The sequence below is a fragment of the Catharus ustulatus genome, chromosome 15, assembly GCF_009819885.2.
Source record: "Catharus ustulatus isolate bCatUst1 chromosome 15, bCatUst1.pri.v2, whole genome shotgun sequence".
Lineage (NCBI taxonomy): Eukaryota > Metazoa > Chordata > Aves > Passeriformes > Turdidae > Catharus > Catharus ustulatus.
The window spans coordinates 4,550,727-4,571,451 of record NC_046235.1 but is presented as its reverse complement, the minus strand read 5'-3'; the positions used below and the strand labels follow the sequence as shown (position 1 = coordinate 4,571,451).

The 20,725-nt window shown below is 40.9% G+C and overlaps 1 protein-coding gene across 18 annotated transcripts in view; it reads left to right on the top strand.

Annotated features, from left to right (window-relative positions):
* TENM2 (teneurin transmembrane protein 2) overlaps nucleotides 1–20,725 on the top strand; it is a 619,293-nt gene that overhangs the window by 555,804 nt on the left and 42,764 nt on the right. For all 18 annotated transcript variants that reach the window (XM_033073572.2, XM_033073571.2, XM_033073569.2 and 15 more), the window contains one exon: nucleotides 10,229–10,375. In XM_033073572.2, the coding sequence (XP_032929463.1) occupies nucleotides 10,229–10,375 (147 nt within the window). The remainder of the gene's footprint in view (nucleotides 1–10,228; nucleotides 10,376–20,725) is intronic.

The window sequence follows — 20,725 nt, the reverse complement described above, 5'->3', positions numbered from 1 at the left end:
GATTTAATAAAGTTACTTGCAGAATATGTCCCCAGATCTTAATTAGTTATTTTCTGTACTTTAATGCTTGAGATAAAAACATAATGAAATGTGAGGAGGGATATCACTCAAAAGTGACAGTGAAAAGGAAAATCTTGGTTCTCATAAGTATTCCATCTGAATTTTTGTCCTGTGACTAAGGATTATAGATTTATTAAAGATGAACTTTTACAGGGCTGCTGCTACTGATCCCTTACTTGAATTAGGTAACTTCAGCCCAGCTAGGAAATAATTACAATTAGTACATGGTTTCCTTCAGAGTGAGAAGCAGGTGAAGATGCTGGAGAACCCACATTAAAGTCTTGTGTTGACATATTTGTTCCTTGAGGAGCAAGGCTGTGTCACTAAACTGCAGGAGAGCTTTTCCAGTGGGTGACACCGTTTAAAAGGATTTTTGCAGAAACTTCCTGAGTGCTTACAGCAGTTATTAGAGGAAATTGGATATGCACTGTGCCTGATTGAGCATATTCCCACATACATGTTTACCCTGAAAGCCAGAGCTGTCCCCAAGTTCACTTTGCTTGATTGTGATCTGTGAGGTCTTTACAGAGTCAAACTCCCCCAAACCTCAGGGTTCATTCTGGTGTTTTGAGGTGTTCCCTTGTCAGCTGCTTGTGGCACACGAGGGGAACCTGCTGGAAATCCTCTGCAGCTGGGGTGAGCCCAGGCAGGATTGTCCTGGTGCTGAGCAGTGGGAAAGGGCTGCACTCTGCTCAGCCTCACAGCTCTCAACAAATGGACAACAGCTAAAGGAAAGCATCATTAATATGTTTCTAACATGCTCCTTGAAATGTGGTGGCAGCTGAGCTGTAAGCAATGGACAGTGACATCATAACCCACTGAAATTATGGGAAACAGGCAGAGTGGGGTAATCTAAATTATGATTTTATTTGAACACTGAGGATCAATAATGCTGGCCCTCAGGGCAGTCTCATATTCTGGTATCCTTCCCCTGGAACTTTTCTAAGAAAACTAATAACCTGGAGAGAAAAGAAATATTTCTTAGACATCTGTTTGTTATGTTTAGAGATGGCATGAGCTACTCACATTGTATTTTCAGCATTGCAAAGAAAGAGTTAGTTACACAAAGCTGTGCCAAATTATCTTTTAGATGTCCTTTGCTTAGACCATATATTTTCTTTATTATTGTTGTTATTATTTATTGGAAGTTCCTTTTAACTTATATTCATTTCTGCTTTTCCTTGTTTTGTTGGGGTTTTTTAAACTAAAGTAAATATCCTGACAATACATAGCTCTGCACTTTTTTGCTTGACATGAATCAGGAATGAAGTTTATTAATTCAATATGATTGTCCTGGTCACACAATCCTATTGCAGCTGAGGTGGAGTGATCTCCAGATTTCTTGGCTGCATCTCCCACTCCTTTACCTTGTGTTTCTCTTCCTAAATGCTCCTGGAAAACAGTCCTAGTATACGAAGTGACAACCTGCCTGCCCCAGGACAGCTTAAAAACTGTCAAATAAGATGCAAGGCAATCAAGTTAAAAGTCTCATTGGTGCTTCTGATGGCTTCTACAGAGAGATGGAAAATAAATGCTCTGCCCAGCAGCAGAAAGACTTAAGTATTCGTTCCAGAGAATTAAGGACACTTCTAGTGAGGCGAGGGGAGGAGCAGAGCCATCAGTTGCCTGGTAGTAAATATGTTTAATGTAAAGCAAGCAGAGCTTAAAGAGCTCGTTTCTCTTCCAAATTTCTTCCAAGTGCAGATTAAATTCTCTTGGCTTTCTTGGGGGTAAGATGGAGAAGATGATCTCCCTTGTAGATCAAAATCACTTTCACAGATTTATTTAGTATTTAAATATCAAAGCAGCTGGCTATATCTGAAGGATTATTAGGTTTCTTCCTTCACGATATAGATAGATTTAAAAAAGGAACAAGAAGAGAACTGTTTTATGCATGCAGGATTTCACAGAATTACTAGGTTGAAAGAGACCAAGACCATCAAGTCCAACCCATGCCCTAACATCTGAACTAGACCATGGCACCGAGTGCCAAGTCTAGTCTTTTTTTAAACACATTTAAACCAGTTCATTTGTGAACACTACATTTTTATTTCTGTAGCTTTTATTAGTTATTTGTGCAGTTGGTAGATTGGTAAATTTGAAAATGGTATGGTATTTGTGAGACTTATGTATATTGACAAGGGATGCAGAATGGTGCCTCGCACTGTAGAATTAAAGGGATGTCTATAAAGTATATTTTGCATGCTGAAATATTCATCCTCTATCCTATATCTGCCAAACAGCTCAGCATACACAAATACATAACTCAGAATACATTATCAATTTTAATTTGTTTTGCATACATTGCCCATGTGTAGGATTACTGTTCCTAGGTCATGAGCATTATTTCATATTTTATATTTGTGTATATTCAAACTCCATAAATTCTAGCCTTAACAAACGTGTGAGATGTATTTATTTTAATATTCAAATACCCATTATTTTTCATCTCTTGTAATCATATTTTAATGTCATGAAGATTTAGGAATGCTGCTAGCCAGAAGGCATATAAGAAGCATTTAGTGCATTGCTACTATTTTTCATTCCAAACTATTCCACAATACTTCATAAAAACTTCTGGTTTTTTCTCTGGCACTTTCTTTGGGTTTTTCTTTCAGACAATTGGAATGTTGGAACTCTGCACTCCAAACCCATGCAGTGTGCAGCCATTTAATGGAATCTATGTGATTAACACTTTAAGAAGATCAGCTGCAAAATATAATGCACATGTCTAAATAGTGCCTGTCATCCTGAAGGGATTCCAAAGTTCTGTACCAAATTTAAGGGATGGAACGTACTTATCTGCCAGACAGTAATACAGGAAACTGCCTACTTCTGTTAAGGCTCATATTTATTCTTCTGTTAGAGATAACCTGCACACTTACATGAGATCAGCATTTGCATACCTGAAAGTTAATTGCTAAATTATAAATTCTATGCAGGCATTAATATCTAATGAATAGCAAGCAATTATATTTTAATAGTGCCTGAGAAAACTGGGATTCCCTGCCCTGAGAATTATGAAATATAAAGTTCTAAAACCAAAGGGATCATAGATAATTCAGTTTAGAAGGGATGTGAGCAGGCCAACTGATCCGACCTTTCCTTCAAAGCAGGGTGGTGTTGAGATCAGACGCCGGACTCAGATTTTAGGGCAGAGTCCCTGCAACCCCCCTACAGGCTGTTACCTCTCAGTGCCCTTGCTGTGCATCCTCTGCAGTGGATTGAGCTGCTGAAGCAGTTCAGAACATATGCTTGTTCTCACTGCAGCTCCCTGCTCGTGTATTCGTGTGTGTGTGCAAACCCCATTCCTCACATTATTGAATTCAAACTGAATTTGAAATACTGACAAAACAACTATTAAGCAGCATTGACAGAAGGGGAGCAGTTCTGTTTGGTCACTCAAAATGCTAACCTGGCTTACTGGACATTTTGATTGACTTAAACTCCTCAATTTGGTAACGATTTTTGTATTTTGAAGGAATTACAGTCAAATAAATGCAATTTGCATTTGGAGAAAAAGTGTGCAACTAGTGAGTTGTTTTTTTTTTCTTATGTGGAGGTTCTCATCTAAGGAGGAAAGGAATTCTTTCCTCCTCTTTATGATATCTGGAGGATCTGTGAAGTGAAAAAAGCATTTTGTAGCTAATGACTGAACTGAGAACATCTTCCTACAAGAATCTTAAATTTCATTAACTCTAAATTACATTGTGATTAGGTTAGATATTCTTTCAAACATGAAGTCAGTGTTTTGCTTGTTGCCCTTCAATTGACTGAATTTACACATCCTGTCTGATAGGTCACTTTATCATTATGCTGCCACAAAACTATTTAAATAGACATTATTTTAGAGACAAATTCAGCTTGACAGGGCTTCTTTCTCAGAAAGGATATTACATATTAGAAAGGATGATACCAGTGCTTGTATGTGGTATCAGAAGCATTAATACAATAAAAGATCATGGCTGTGGTAGTAGTTTTATGAATGCAATTTCACCTGGAATTATATTCTAAATGGATTTTGTTATAGTAAGATTAATTTGAAACACCCAGCTATCTTAAACACAAATTTTACTGCATATTTTATGTATCTTTTTATTGAGTATATGAATTGGAGTCTTGTTTGAAAAGAATACACTGTGTATCTCAAATGTGCTGGTAGGGTCAAATTTCAGCTCCTGCTCAAAATTTCAGCACATAACTTGCTTGGCCTCTGGAAGGAACTGTGTGGCTCTGCTGCAACAGTCTCCTAAGTTATATTTCACATAACTTCTTTTCTGGTGCTGGTGTTCAGTTGAAACTCGGCACCTGATGCAGGTGAAGCCGTGGGGTGTGGTGTTGGGTTCTGTGCAGGAGGCAAGGTGTCTTTGTGCTTTAACAATTAACATTAACAATTAACATTAACAATTGTGTTAACAGTAATGATTTTGGGGTGCAGAGAGAACCCTGCCTGGCTCTCACAGAGCACTTGGACTTCAGCATTGCAGAGGCTTTCTCTGGGTGTAAGGAGCCTGAACTCTTCAGCTGAAGCTCTGTGTGTATACCCAACGTTCTGAACAGACCTGGACATTTCATTATCAATCTCTTTTGTTTACTCAAGTCTGACAGTGTAGCACAAACTGTGCCCCTTTTCCCTGCCCAGCTGTTGGCAGCTTGGAGAAGGTCACACCAAAAGCTGGTGACAGAGAACTCTGTTGTGCACAGGAGGGAGACCTCGAGGGTGTCTTCCCTCAAGTCACAGGAGCTCCTCTGCTTGAGTCACTTAGCATGAAGTTGGATAACATGGAATGTTCTGGGAGCAATTCCTTGTTAACAAGTGGTGAAGCTCTTGCACCCCTGGGGTTTTCTTCAAATTTTTGTGACCTGTATCGCAACATGAGCTTCCCTCTCTATTTGTTCATGTGTGTGTCTCTGTATCTTTGTGGTTTTTTCCCTTTTTCGTCAGAAAGGTGCAAGTGACTTTACTTGAGACATTTTCATGCCAGCAGTTTCCTTTTGTGTGATCTTTAATTCTCTTCTAAACAGTCACACTATTTTCTCCTATTTCTCTGTTTTGTTTGGAGAGTTAGATGTTCCCTGAGTTCCTGCCCTTATGTGTAAAAGACTGGAATTGCAGAGATAGATAGTAGATAGAATTTAGGGGGAAATTCTGTTATGACATTCATATCCAAGCAATTTAAGAAATCTTACTTAAAATTCCTAATTGTTTGTCTGCACAGGAGGTATTGGAGTGAAGGATTTCAGGGCTCTTTAAACGTACTTTTTGGCCTTTTTTTTTCCAATAAATACAATTGTAGTTCTAACTGAGGCATGTATTCATCTGCACAGCGCATCTGCACGTAGGTATTTATTCTTTACTTCTTTGTTCGATGTGTAGCTTAAAGAAATGTTTAGGGTGTTGAGTAGTTTTAAACCAAATGTTTGCTCTGAAAAAAAAGGAAAATAAGAAGCAGGCAGCCAGTCAGGACGTGCTGCTGACAAGCACTTGAGTGCCACAGAAAGCTCCTGCTCTCTCTGAGCCCTCTCTGGAAAGCAGCAGCTCTGCTGTGGTAGTGAGCAGCGGCACTGGGTGTTGTGCTGCACTGAGAGCCTGGCTTCATTCTCAGCAATTTGTCAATCAGTGTCACTACCCTGCTGCAGAGCCCTGGGCTGGTGCCTCTGCATGGCTCCAGCCCATTCTGGAACTGTCCAAACTCACTCACAGGGCCTCACCTCTCACTCAACCAGCACTCTATTTCATTGACATGTGTTTAGTTCCGTGTTTGGGGTTTGAGTTTATTTCAGCTGAAATATTACTCTGTAGAAAATGACTTGTGCGTGTGCCTACCACAACAATGTGTCATTTTTATTTGTATGCCCTTTCTTTGGCTCTAACTAAGCCCTGCAGGCTTTGGAATTGAAGGATTAAAAAATAACAATAGCAAATAAAAAGCATAATTTTATTTTCAATGTTGCTAGGTACCTCATTCTATGTACCTCATTTATTATTTGCTAGATAGCTGTAGGCATACCAGCAGCTCACTGAAGGAATGAAGAGAAAATATGAAAACAGTGATTATCCTCTAAAATCCAAATTAAACAGGCTATTGTCATTACTGCTTTTATGTCATTACTCTAAATTCTTTAGGTACCATCATATCCCAGACTACTTTTATTTGCTGCAGTTCTGTAGTTAACAGCTGAAATGAGGAGGATTGAAATGTAATTTAAATGTTCCCCTTGAAACTTGTGTGCATCCTGTGAGTGGGGAAACACTGTGCTGTAGAACATACTCTTCACTGCAGGGCTTCTGCACCCACGAGACCACCTGGTCCAGCCTCAGCTGAAGTCACTGGAAAGGCTCCAGTGACTGCCAGCAGACTTTGCATCAGGATATGTGAAATGAGGTCATGTGGAAGGATAAACATGAGATCTCATATTGCAGACTGTAGCTGTGCACATGTGCACTAAATGGGGAATGCTGCTGGGAGCCCACTCTGCTGGAAGATGCTGTTTGGAGAATTAATGGCTGATGGCATAGGATCAGAAGGACTTGAAAGGCACAAGCTCTTGATTTGCTTCTATTTTTCCATGTACAAGCTGAGCAGAGGCTAAAAGCATAATGCTTTTCTCTAAGTGGCTCTGAGATACCATTTAGATTTTTTTTCCCCCTTCATCTCTCCTCTTCTCTTTGTTTCCTTTTAATTATACTTAGAGGCTTACTCTTCCATCAGGGTTTGGAAACTTTAAAAAGAGCAAGGTTTCTCTAACTTCTCTTTCCCTGACTGATCTTTCCCTTCCTTTTTTTATTTTCAGAAAGATTTGTCCCACCTTAAGTGGGAGTTCTGATGATTCTGACTGAAACCACAAATTGGTTGGGCAGATTTTATGTTTTAGTTTACCTAAAATGTTTGTTTTGGAGTTCAAAGGAGTTTATGCAATGGAAAATCTGTACATGTGTGGGAAGCTGGACATGTATACTTATATACCTGAAGTTTGGGAATACAAGAGAGAAAAGGTATTCTGTGCAGAACTTATCCAAAATTGGATTAGAATTCTTGATGTACTGCCTGGATACTGGAAATTAATTCGCCAAGTTCAAAAATGAACTAATCACCTTACAATTTAATCTCAGAATAATTTCACTGTACATGAAACCTGGGAGTGTTCTCTTGTAAATACATCCAGCACCCTCGATTTTTGAACCAAGTACAGTCCATATCATGGTTTTTGCTTTCACAGTGATTCTAATTTTGATATCTCTCATATGCTCGCCGCAGATTCGTGATGCAACACTGGAAAATATTCAGAAATCTTTCTTGCTGTTTTAATTGTGAATTCCTATGTACCTGTAGTAAAGCTCCCAACTTCCAATTCCACAGGCAAGCTGGAGATAGAGAGGAGAGGGCTGCATTAGTGTTTCACCTTTAGCAGCAGCTAGAAATGTGTGAGACACTCGAACTGCTGTTGCCTGTACTCTGCCTGTTCTGTGAATAAATAGGTTGTCAATCTAGCACTTTAAGAAAGCACTTCATTCTTTTTTAACCTTGCTTCTTGACATTTTCCATTAAGCATACTGTAATGGAAAAGATGAGGAGAATTTCTCTACACACCAGGAATAGCAACCTGTCTGCTTAGCACGAAGGGCCCTTTTCTGTGCAGTGACTGAGAGCTTCATCCCACGCTGGATTGCTTCTTGAGATGAGATGCTGATAGCCCTTCCCTGTGAGCCTGTGGCTGCCTGGCCCTGGGAGAATTCCCCAGCCAGCTGGGAGGCAGCACACTGCTGAGTGTGGCTGCAGAATGAAGGCAGGCTCTGCCAAAGCACCGAGGGCTGGGTGTGCTTCCTGCAGTGAGCAAAGCCATCTGTCCAGCTGTGCCTCTGAGCCTTGGCTGAGGCTCTGACAGCTCCTCAGGCAGGCACTTTGTCACCTTGTCCACTCTCCAAACCCCTCGATGGCCGTCAAGCCCATCAGATATGTGCAAATCCTGTGTGTACAGAAGATGGATAATCGCTGCTCACATGCATTGGTAGGAAGATTTCAATAGAGATAGTCACTGAAATTCCTAAATATGATATAAATGTTATTAATATAATATGAATATGAGTATGAATATAAATACAAATAAAAGTATTAATATAAATATTACTATAAATGTAAACATAAATATGAATGTAAATATAATTCCTTTTTTAGAAGAAAACTATTATTACTACATCATAATGGAGCTCTGTTTTCTGGTTGGTCTAACAGACTAGAATGCTATATAGATACTTGCTTTTAGAAAGGCAAAACCAGACATCCTTATATGCACATAGGCATGTACAGAAACATAACCGTGCAAAATACCTAATTAGTTGTCCATTACTTAAAGCTGTTTCAAAGCTAATTCATCATTAACTTAATAGATCTTTTAAGGAAGACATTATTGTCCAAGCACTTAGATCTTATTGTAGTGTACAGCTGTTCATTCCCTTCCTTCTGATATTTGTGCTATTCAAACTCCAGGTCTGTCTTTGGAAGGCTGCAGTTAAATAAGCTCTGTGGAGGTAGCATCGTGTTTCCTAGCAACACCATGTCTGTGGCAGTGATGCTGCCTTCCCTCTCTTCTCTAAACGCAAAGTCATGTCCATTAATCCCCAGCTGCACTTAAAACTTTTCAGGGATTTTGTGAGCTCCCTACTGTTCATGTTTTCATCTTGCTCATACGCTGCAAGGCAAACTGCTTCAGTGATTTCATTCTCGTTGGTGCCTCGGTAGAAAACCAACCACACGGGTATATTCACAATTTCTATTTGTTTTTCATTTAAAACAAATAATTTGTTCTACACAGCGATGCCTCCCCTTGAACATTATCATTTTGGTCATTCAAACAGCCTGACAAATGACAGAGATAAATTAAATGTCTTGAAAATCTATTAACTATGCTGCGAAAGTAACTGGTTTTTGGGGGTTTTTTTTAAGCTAAGCTATGTAGTGGCAAAAAAACTCTAAATTTAGCTAAAAGGGGCATTTTATTTTTTTTTAACACAACAACAACATTGAAATAAAACTCGTAAGACTTGTTTCTATCTGCCAACAGCTTTCTGTGCTACACGAACCAAATAGTTTTTGACCTGTTGTGATTCCAGCTGTGTGAGTTCCAGGGATATCACTTTGTTGTATGGGAAACTCCTGCAGCATTGTGAGAATGAGTCTGGGGTCAGAGAAACTGCTCTCTGACTTCACCTGGCTGCAGTAAAGGCAGCAGGGAGGAGCAGGAAGAGACAAACTCAGAGCTGTGGCTTTCTGAACAGGTTTATAAAAGCACACACCTATTGTCAGGCAACACAGCCTTCTCCTCCCGCTCAGACTCACAAAGAGGTGCTGTGAGAGGTTGGCTGCAGGCCTCAAATCTTCTGTCACCCCTCAGACAAACACTCATGCTTGTGTGGATCGGGTGTTGATGGATTTGGTTGTATATACCAAGGCTGCAGTTTGGTTTTCTTACCTTTTGCCATAATGAATATTCAGTAAGATACAATAGTGTCTCCTGAGACTCATTTACTTCCAGGAAAAAGGAGTTAAAGTCTTTTATCACCTATGGACATTTGTTAGAACATGTAAACAGCTTAGCTAATTTATATTTTTGTTCCTAATTTGGCTCTTGCTATACAATAAGATGTCATATTCATAGTGAATTCAAAATATACGTCGTGTTGACACAACATGTGTCAACAAAATATAAGTAAACTTAGTGTTAAATAAGTAGGTATTGTAAAATTACCATCAATGAAGTAAAATGTTTTCAAAAATATTTAAACTTTGTGTTTAGACATTCTGGAGGATGATGCAACACTCCGTATGAAAAGTCCTCTGAGCATTGATGAGCTTGTTGAAGATGTTCTCCCTCATGTCTACACACGTACAGTGGGAAAAATAAGAGACAGGTCATCTTCTGTCAGCAGACTGTCAATTCTATCAGCTCAAGGTCTGGACCTTTAGAGGGTTCTTAAAACGTGTTACAGCAGGTAGGGCTCCTCCTCCCTTCGGCTTGAGCTAGATCCCCATTTCTCCAGTGTCCCCTTCCTTTACCGAGTGTTCCTGCCAGGGCCAGGGCCAGGATGAGCCTTTTTGTCTGCACAGTAACACGGCCTGAGCGAGGTGGGGGAGTGTCCTGGGCTCACCTTGTCCGTTTGTCCTCCCAGATGGCTGCCCGGACCTGTGCAATGGCAACGGGAGGTGCACGCTGGGCCAGAACAGCTGGCAGTGCGTCTGCCAGAGCGGATGGAGGGGACCGGGATGCAGCGTCGCCATGGAAACCGCCTGTGCCGACAACAAGGATAACGAGGGAGGTGAGCGAAGCCTTTCCATCACCCCGAAAGGGCAGGGGCTGCACACCGGCTGGGGAGCCTTGTCCTGCACAGGGGCTGTGCCTGGCACTGCTGCCACTGTCACATTTCTGTCCAGCCAAGGACGGGGAGCTGCGGCCGGGCGGGACACGCAGGGACCCCCGCGGAGGCTCGGTGTCCCCGGGGTGGCAGAGGAGCTCCCTGTGCCCCTCGGAGCAGCTGATAGAGCTGACAGAGCCGTGCTGACCCTGTCCTGTCCGTGCTCTCCTGTGCCCTGCCCCTGCCGGGCTGTCCCCTGCTGTCACACTGCCCGTGTCGGGCTGTCCCGTGCTGCCACACTGCCCCTGCCCGGCTGTCCCTTGCTGTCACACTGCCCCTGCCGGGCTGTCCCTTGCCGTGGCACTGCCCCTGCCGGGCTGTCCCTTGCTGTGGCACTGCCCCTGCCGGGCTGTCCCTTGCTGTCACACTGCCCCTGCCGGGCTGTCCCTTGCTGTGGCACTGCCCCTGCCGGGCTGTCCCCTGCTGTCACACTGCCCCTGCCGGGCTGTCCCCTGCTGTCACACTGCCCCTGCCGAACTGTCCCTTGCTGTCACACTGCCCCTGCCGGGCTGTCCCCTGCTGTCACACTGCCCCTGCCGGGCTGTCCCTTGCTGTCACACTGCCCCTGCCGGGCTGTCCCTTGCTGTGGCACTGCCCCTGCCGGGCTGTCCCTTGCTGTCACACTGCACAGTCCATGTGCCAGGCTCTGCAGGGCTGGGTGAGCTGTGCTCAATGGGCATGCAGGGTAAGGGGCTGACATCCCTGCTCTTTTCTCCCTGCCCTTGGTCAGGCATATCCCTATTAAATATAGGATGTGTCCTGTGTTTCCCTTCAAAGATGGTTTTCTGGTTTTGTAGAGCCTTCCAAGGTGGCCTGAAAGCAGATCTGAGATGTTGTGCTTTCTAAACAAAATTGGTTCATCTGCTTATTCATTTAAAGAAATTTTCTTACTCCTTTCAATGTAATGTCTTCAGGAAGTCACATAGATTCTTTTTCATGTGCTTCTGCCCTCTGTTATAAGCCAAACATCCAACACAGCTTTCTTCCTTGAGACTCCTTCCCTTTTCTTTGGCCAGTAATTAATATAAAGAAAACATCTGCTGTTTGCTGATTAATAAATATTTTATAAATGTATTTCCTAAAACTGCAAAGTAGCATTGGACTGTATCAAGGGTAAAATTGTCATCAGGCCCAGTGCTTTAATTTTACATAAGATTTATGGGTTTAGAAACTGTAAGTCCCAAACTGAGAAACAGGTGTGTTGTGTTTTGATTATATGATATTAACCACACCTGAATATCATCAACTACTTTTGATTTGTAAATCCTCTGTTTATTCCTTGGTTTCGCATGCTCAGTGCTTACAAAAGTATTTTTGTATTACAAAAGTTCTAAAGCTAATTCAGTTTCAGAGAACTAGAACTTGCTTTATAGTTGTTACTGAATTGTAAAGAGCAGAATCTGTCAGAGTACATTAATTGGCATTTAAGAATACAACAAAAACCACTAAACTTGCGTTAATATTCAGTGTAAGAAACTAAAAGGTGAAATGCTTAAGTTTGCAGTTTTTACATGCTTTGAAGATTATAAAGGGAAATTTGAAAACTGATGTATTATAAGAATTTCCTCAAAGAAAGGAAGAAGGTGAAATGTTATTAGAAAAACTGGAATGAGAGGTTTATTTATCTATCCAGGACATTCTTTTGCACTTGTGAAATAGACAGGCAAGCAGGGGAGAAAATGACCAGTGACATTATTCAAGTGCTCATGCTAATGAAAAATTGTAGAACTTAAAACTTATTCAAGGAAGACAAACAGGAGCTCATCAGAGGTAAAGAATACAGAGAGAATTGCCATAAAAGAGATACATAATAATATGTATTAATAATTAATGCAGAATTGTATATTCCATTATCATGCAAGTTGCATGGATTTTGGTTTACCATAGTAAAGCACCTGAAAGAAAATTAGCTGGTCTAGCTGAAGGCTGAAAAGGTTTAGGGGGAAACTCTTCAGATGTTCCCAGTGTTTGCATTTTAAGTCATCTTTTTTTCCAGAGACCAGAGAGGTTACTGGTGAGTGTAAATAGTTTGAAAATTTCAGCTTGAGCCAAGATCCAAACAACCTGAGAAGTCCCTTTGACTCCCATGTTTTCACAAGGGGTTTTTTGATAAAGGTGAAAATTAATCTCTTCTGACCCTTTGCTCAGCACTTTAATTCAATGATCATTCCTGCTCTTAATAGTCTCATCCTTATTAATTCCCATAGAGTGTTTGTATAAGGGAGTTCAGGTGCTGTTCAACACCTGTTCAGCTGCTGTTTCTCCACAAGCTTGCCAGGCATTCCTGAAAAACCAGAGACACTTTGGGCCATGCTGTGTTTGCTACACACAGCTCCCCACAGGCTGTGCCACTGCAGCACTCACAGGTTGTGCTGCTGTAGTTTGCTCAGTTTTATTTTGGGCTTCAGATTTCTCTGAGGTGTCATGGGGGCCTGTCCCATGTGTGCAGGGAGGACAGAAGCATTGTCCTGACCACCAGTTTGTCCAATTCACAACAACTACAACAAAACTCAAAACTAATATAATGTTAATCACTTCACAGTTAATATCTCAGAATGCAGGCCTGCCTTTGCCTGAGATGTGTTGCCCTGTACATGTCTGGTTCACTACACACCTGGCCAGGAATCTGTCCTCTGACCTCTGTGTTTATAGGGGTGTTTGCAGAAATGGAGAGGCTGGAAGGGATGTGTGTTCTGTGCTTCAAGCTGAACCTTTATGTAATTGTGACTCTGTATATAAAGGAACAGATAAAATTAAGTTTTCTCATTAGATAAAGCTGAAAAGTGTGCTATGGGAATCAATATTAAAGATCCAGCTAGTTACCAGAAACCCAAGTTTCACATAAAATGCAAGTTTATTGGAAGTTAAAAGAAATTGCCTCTACTCCCAGTCACTCTTTTCATTTGAAACTCAGCTGAGTTTATTTGCAGCAAAGTGTTGAACTCATTTGCTGCTCCATTACCAACATTGCTCTGTTAACATAAGCAAGTAGTTCTGGGGTAGTACAGAACACACAAGCTGTTATTTTGGAAGGCAGTAGGGTAGCTAAAAATACTAGGTTTTGTTTTTTGGTTTTTTTTTCCTAAATGAGGTCTTCTCTGGACAGTTGAGCCATCTTCCTTTCTGTCTATCTCTGCATATTGTTAAAATACAATTCCTTCAGCATGTCACTGAAAGGGAACTATCATTTCCTGTCTTCCATGGCAGCAGATTTAACATATTTTGGAGCTTTTTCCCTGTTCAGCCATTCTTACTGCAATTGTATCTCACAATCAGATTCAAAGGCCTTGGGCCAAGTCTTCATTTTATGGATGTCAAGAAGAGCATTGCCACTGACTCCAGAGGGTTTCCCATTTGTCCTGCTTTGTCTTATTATCTGCCACAATGCAAACTCCATACCATAGTTCAAAAAGAGAAAAATGAAATATTATACTTAATATTTTCTTTCCATTTTAGATTAATGTCCTTTAGTTGGTTTATTCCTAGAAGAGGCAGATGAGTCTCCCTCTCTTTTAGACTTACAAATCTTCATTTTAAATGAGATGTCAGTGTGGATTACTGGCATAAATAAAATGTGATTCCAGAGCAGTGAGAGGAGAGAGTCTCCAAAGCTGCTTTCTCCTCATAGGGCTGTTAAAGGTGAATGATATGAGGCAACCCTGGGAAATTCACCTGCTTTTGTCCTTACCATCACATGTCAAATCTAGATGTGGCCTTAACTAGGTCTATATTCTGTGCCCAAGGCCAGGTTGGAGGGGCCTGGAGCAGCCTGGAACAGTGGAAGGTGGGACCCCCCATGGCAGGGGTGGGACTGGATGAGCTTTAAGGTCCCTTCCAACCCAAACCAGCCTGTGGTTCTGTGATTCCTTATGAACCTGTTTCGGGTTACTATGGTGCATAGGCTACATTGCTGAAAAAGACTTGAAAGGCTCTTATTTTTCTTTTGAGGGGTTTTGGGCTTTTTGTTGTGGGTTTATTTTCTTTTTTTTTTTTCTATTTCTCTTTAAGGAGGAAGCCTAACTGAAAAGTAAGGGGATTCTGGCATTGACTCACTTTTAAGATCTCTCTAAATTGGAAAGTGCTTCTATTTTCTAAACCATGTTTGGATTACATAATTTGCTGACTGTGGCTGCTTCTAAAGCTAATATCTTCCCTTAATCAGTCCCTCAGTAATCTAATCATTAAGCATCTTTTGGAGGGATTAGAAATAGCTTTATTTTAAGACCTGTAATTGTGATTACAATATATAATCCCCCTAATAGACATGTATAACCCATTTAATTCACCGTGGCTTTATTTTAGGCAATTAAGACATTACTGATGGTATTTTGAGGAATGGGAGAGGATATGCTACTTTTTACATTCCTATTTCTTTTAGCATATTGCATAAGGAAATCACTACTGTGGCTCTTCTTACCCATCATTTTGCAATAACTATTTTATAATAATTTGCTTGTTCCTAAATAGAAAAATGTTTTTAGTATCTCAAAACAGTCTCGTTAAATTACAAATGTTTAACTAAATTTCACCTTAGACTTGGCAGCGCCTCCAGCTACATGAGACAGTGGGATACACAGCAAAACTCAGATGTCTTTCCTAAAGTATAGTTTCACTAAATGTTGGATGCAGTTGATATCCATCACATTTGAGGAATCTTTGTCCTGAGTGTCTTGGGAAAAAGATTTAAGAATCCTGTTCTCTGCAGAGGCAGCCTTGGCATGAGCCCATAATGCCCACTGGGATTGCTCTTTCTAGGCTTTTCTTTTCCTCCTTGCTCTCTTCTTCCACCTTTTGCATCTGTTCAAATTTACTCATTTTTATAGTCTTTATTGACAAAAAAAAAGATGGTTAAAAAAAAGATAGTTCAAATATGTAATCTCAGAGAAAGAAAAACAGGAAATAAGCAAAATTTTGCTAAATTTGTTTTGTATTTGATCAGGATGGAGAGGACAGGTTTAAAAAAAATTTAAAAGCTTAAATACAATCATTGCTTCCATCACTTCCCAGATCACATTTCTCCTCACAATGTAATTATCTGGACTAAAATTGGTAGAAGGAGAGGAAGCAACCCATAGCAGTATAGAATACAAAGCCAAATAGAAATGAGGAATTTCATATTTGTTATGCAAAGTGGCACATTCTTTTTAAAATACATTTTAATTTCTTTTCCACTCTCCAGAGAGAGATGTGCATCTCTCAGAAGGCAAATTTTGCCCTTCAGTTTGCTACTCTGTATCTTTAACCCCACCAGGAAGTACAGTTGGTGGTAATTCTGTTTGGCACAATACATTAAAGATAATGAATTAGGGAAAGCCAACTATCTGCTCCAGTATGAAATCTCTTCAATTCAGAAGAAAAAGGCATTTCTAGTGAAGTTCATTGTCAGGACAGTGCACTTGACTGATTGAAAGTCTGTTTATTTGAGTTGTCTTAGAAAACTCATCTCTGAAATTAGACAGAAGGAAAATAGAAAGAAAAGAGAAGTGTCTTCCTGCAATAAACATTTAGAAAAAAATTGCTTTTAGAAAATTACAAATCCTGTGACTTGATACTGCATCAGGCTTGTGACATTTAAGATAATACAAGTATTTCACAGCACAAAAGCAAATCATGTAATTTAGCTTGCCTCAACAAGCATTGCCTCAGCGGGGGTCTCTAATTTAGCACAGACAAAAGATTTTATGAAGTTCTCAATATAAATACCCAGAATACTCTTGGCACAGAAAATACCTTCCCGCTGCCTGTACAATAGTCAGTTGTGGAACATTAAATGCAATCAGGAGCTGAAATCTGTAGTGGATGGGGGCCAGAGTGAGTCACGTGGGCTCAGGTATGAAATCCGTACCGAAGGTAGGCACTCAGGGTTTGACAAGAGCTAATGAGTGTGCTCGTGTGTGATTGTGTTACAGCTCCATGGTAGCCTCTAATCACCTGTACACACATTAGGCAGCTCATCCTTGCCTGTCCCTCACGGGATGTGGTACTGCAGAACTCACTCTCACTGCTGGGGAGAAGCAAAAGCAGGAAGCTCAGAGCCGCAAATCCATGGTTTGAAAAGGCACCGGGATCCCTGAAGGTGTCTGTGTACACTGGAGCTGGGCAAACTTTTTTTTTTTTTGAGGTTGTTCTCACCTTGCAGCCCTTTGGCTCAGCCTGGCACTGAGCAAGGAGTGGTTTGAAGTTGGAGCATCAAATTATGCGCAGGTTCTGAGGGACCCCCAAGGTGGAGCTGCACTGCAGTGGGTTCCTGCAGCTGGGGCTCTCGGGAATGAGGCTGTTCCTGAGCTCTGGGCAGCACAGGGATCCTGCATGGGCCAGGGAAGTGGGGCTGCTGCTTCACCACTCTTATCTTCCAGGGTACTTGAAAACCTCACTGGGGAGGTTTTTGGGTGTTTGAAGGCACAACCAATCTCCAGGTTCATTCTACTTTACCACAATTTGGGATTTACAATCCAGCTTGTCCTGATAGGCAGGTTGGGTTACAAAAATACTCTGTTGATACACAGCTAGATACAAAAGCCAGTTTGTAATGAATGTCCTGACAGTTTACAGGGCTGGAGCAGGAATAGAAGCATTCTCTTTCTTGTTAGCACCAGGAACTTCTGAGGAATTATTTTGAATGATACATGACAATATAGATAACAGTAATTAGATCAAACTACAAAAGTGTGAAAATTTGGGTTAAATATTAGATAAACTTCCTGGTAATAAGATATACTGGGCTGTGGCATAGCCTGCCTGGGGAAGCAGTTTTGCATGCAGTTTTAGAGCTCAATTAATATATTTCTGTGTTGGCAGAGAAGGCCTACTCTTTTGATAATCTGATAGAGCATCTCTAATTCCTTCACCTTGGGTATATTAATACTGCACATAATTAAAATCGGTTCATGATAAATTAACTAATTTGCCCTCAGAGTGATCAAAGACCCTTTTTGCCCTCAGGGTTTGTAGTAGCTGCTGTTCCCCCCTCTCCCCACCTCCATTTTAATCATCAGTCTGAAATGTTTATTGGAAAAAGAAAAATTTCCAGGAATGAGGCTCTGAAAGTCCCCAGCTCCTGCAGCTAGTGAAGTGTAAGGATGCCCTCTGCTGAGCGTGGGCTCAGGAGTTTTGGGTTGGAAGCAGAATTGTCTCTTGCTGGGTACAGAAAGCATTGGCTCAGCAAGTTGGGTGTTAGGTCAAAGTTCACTTATTCTGATGTGCATTGTGAATTGAACCTGAAGCACAGCCTGCAGGTGTTTGAAGTGTGGAAGCTGTAGATAATTTACTCATTGGGATTTAAAATCCCCAATAGCTCAAGCACCAACTTTCTGCAGAAAGGTGTAGCACCTTTCTAGTTCTGCAATCCAGTAACCCAGACATAGTGAGAAATGTATTCAGTGACACTGGAACACTGATGCTGAGAGGTTCTAAATACATTAAAATAGTAATGTGGTAAAATATATTACTATTCATCCTGAGAGCTTTTTTAGTCCTTCTAATGATGGTCAAGAGGAACACAATAATAAGGCAGTCATAAATATGACATGCATGAGTAGGTTAATCTACTTTCAAGTATTTCTTTGAAGTTTTCTCTATGCTGTGTAGTGAAGTGTTCCAAAAAGCTTGTGGAACAGTTCACAGCAAGTTGAGAAATGTGTGGACCCATTAGCCAAGTGAACTCTTCAAGAGGGATACCGTGTCACTAGCTTCATTTCTGAAAAGATTTGGGAATTCAGAAAAACCATGAACAGCAATGGAGAGCTAATCCTGTGCTGCCAGTTTAAATCAGATCAAAATTTTCTTTTTCTTTCATCTCAGTTAAGGCCAAGCTAACACTTGTGTTGATCTCAAATTGTTGGAGGAGGTTCAGCACCACCTCGGCTCCCTCCAGTCTCCTCCCTTTAGCATGCAGAGTATCAGAGAGGTCACTGCCCACTTGAAACTCACTGTGTGTGCCATGAAAAGCAGCAATATTTTGGTGAAGTGAGTGGTGAGGGTTTGTCATCGAATTAAACATATTAATAATTCAGCATACCTGAGGAAATTTGGAAGATGACAAGCTCTGAAATATATATTAAAACCCAAAGTACTGAATTCTAATTAAAATTTATGCTAATAGCAGAATTTTCTTTCATAGAAGGTACTTCTTTTCTAGCTCTGGTTTTAATCAGTTGAGCCTAATGCAAATAAATGATTCTTTAACAATTTATTTAATATATAGCACTACAATATAGGTGGGGAAGTGGGCTGGGAGAAATCCCATGAAATGCAAGGTCCTGCACCTGAGGAGGAGCAGCCCCAGGCACAAATGTGTGCTGGGAGACACTTCTTTGTTCATGACTGAGCACTGGAGCAGTGAGGCTGTGGGGTTTCCATTCTTGAAGACATTTCAAAACTTGTATGGGCAACCTGGGCAAGCAGCATCTGGTAGCCTTGCTTGAGCAGGGGGCCAGACCGGATCACCTCCAGAGGTCCTTGCCAATCTCAGCCATTCTGTGATGATAGTCCAGATAGCAAATCAGAGAAATGTGAGCTAAAACCAGATATATTCTGACAGTAACCACTACTCTTTCATGCATGAAGTCAAAGATTTCAGAGCAGCAAAGTCAATAAGAGCAGCAGCTGTGGCTGTGAGCAGCACAGTGGTGTCTAAGCCTTTGATAGTGAGCAGCAGTGCCCAGGGCCTGGCCATGTGTGTTGGAGAGACCCAGACCTTGCTGCTCTGTTGTTGGAAAAAGCTGGATCAGCTAGTTCACATAAGGTAAAAATATTCTAAATCCTGAATCTTGCCATCTGAGAATGAATTACTACAGGGGAATATAGCCATATAAGTAATAATGTTCTAGAGAGTAAATTGTGTTATATCCTATTCCTGGCTTTTCTAAATATTGTTGTAAGTATCTGAAAGCATCTGGGTCTGACTTCACAGAACTGCAGCAAAACCTTCTTACATGGAAGGAATCACAGGCAGGTTTTTCCCTGCTGTTGAATGGAGATGTTTCCAGCCTCCCAGGTCCTGAACTGGCAATTCAGAGCAGTTTGATTGCCTGCTTGATTGTTTGTGAGATAACGGTGAGATTGGCAGTGGCAGGGTAATTTACTGAAGATTGCAATGTCAGACAATATCCAAGGGGGCTCGTGAGCATAAAGATGTGATTCTCATGACTGACAGGAGCCTGAGGGATGGATATGCCCATTCCAAGTCCATGGTGTCATCACAAGTATTTGGCTACAGCATCCCATAATCGGCTGCATGATGAGGTCGTTACAGGCAGAACTTATGCTCACCTCTAATAACAGGTACAGCCAAAATATGATGCAGCTTGAATAGGTAAATGTAAATTTGTCAGAGGGAGTAATTTATATCCTGCGGTTTGCCTCTGTTATTTCTAGTGTGTTGATAGGATTTCTTTGCCTGATGATCATCTAAGTAACAGATCTGAGTGGACTAAAGAGTGGGCAAAGCTCAGTTCATTGTTGTAGAGGTCTCACAGACTGGGAAAGAGGCTGAGAAATTCTCAGAGCTTAATAGGAAAACTACCTTGAGTTATACCCTGAAGCTAATGATGTCCTCAGAGCTATTATATAAAGTGGGGAGAAAATGAACTGTAGCAAAACAGAAATTTCCTTCAGCCTCTTTGGAAAGGATTTTAAGATGAATGGAGCTCTTAATGTGAATAGGGCAGTGACCTTAAAGCTACATACAGCTCTCACAACAAGGTAGTTTCTCTGACTTAAATCTCCTTAGAGGCCTGAATGAAACATTGTCAGCATACCTTGCCAATTTTGTTTTTAAATCAGGTCAGGCACAGTCATTTCAGGCACACACACTGGGTTGGAAATACAATGCTAAGTGCAAAATAAGAAAGTTTTTTATAGTTCTAGATTTTTTTTTCCCCTTTAGGTTGTTGTTTTTCCACTTATCACTGTGCTGGTCCGTTGTGCTTTTGAAAGTCCTGGAAGTGTATGAGTCATGATCTTAACCTAAGGTACCTTTGTCTGCTTCCATAGTGGAATGCTCTCTCTTGTGTGTGATATTCAGTGTATGCCCAGGCCATATTAGTAGTCAAAAATCAGATTGAAACACCTTGGGAAGTTTTACAGACATAAATAGATTGCAGATTGAACTCCTGATTTTTGCCAGAGTAGATGAACAAATGTTTCTAAATTGTTAGAGATGATAATGTTTTAAATAAAATGGTTATTAATTTCTAAATGGTAGAACTCCATTAAGAGAACATATTTCAGTTAAATTATGATACCAAATGAAGG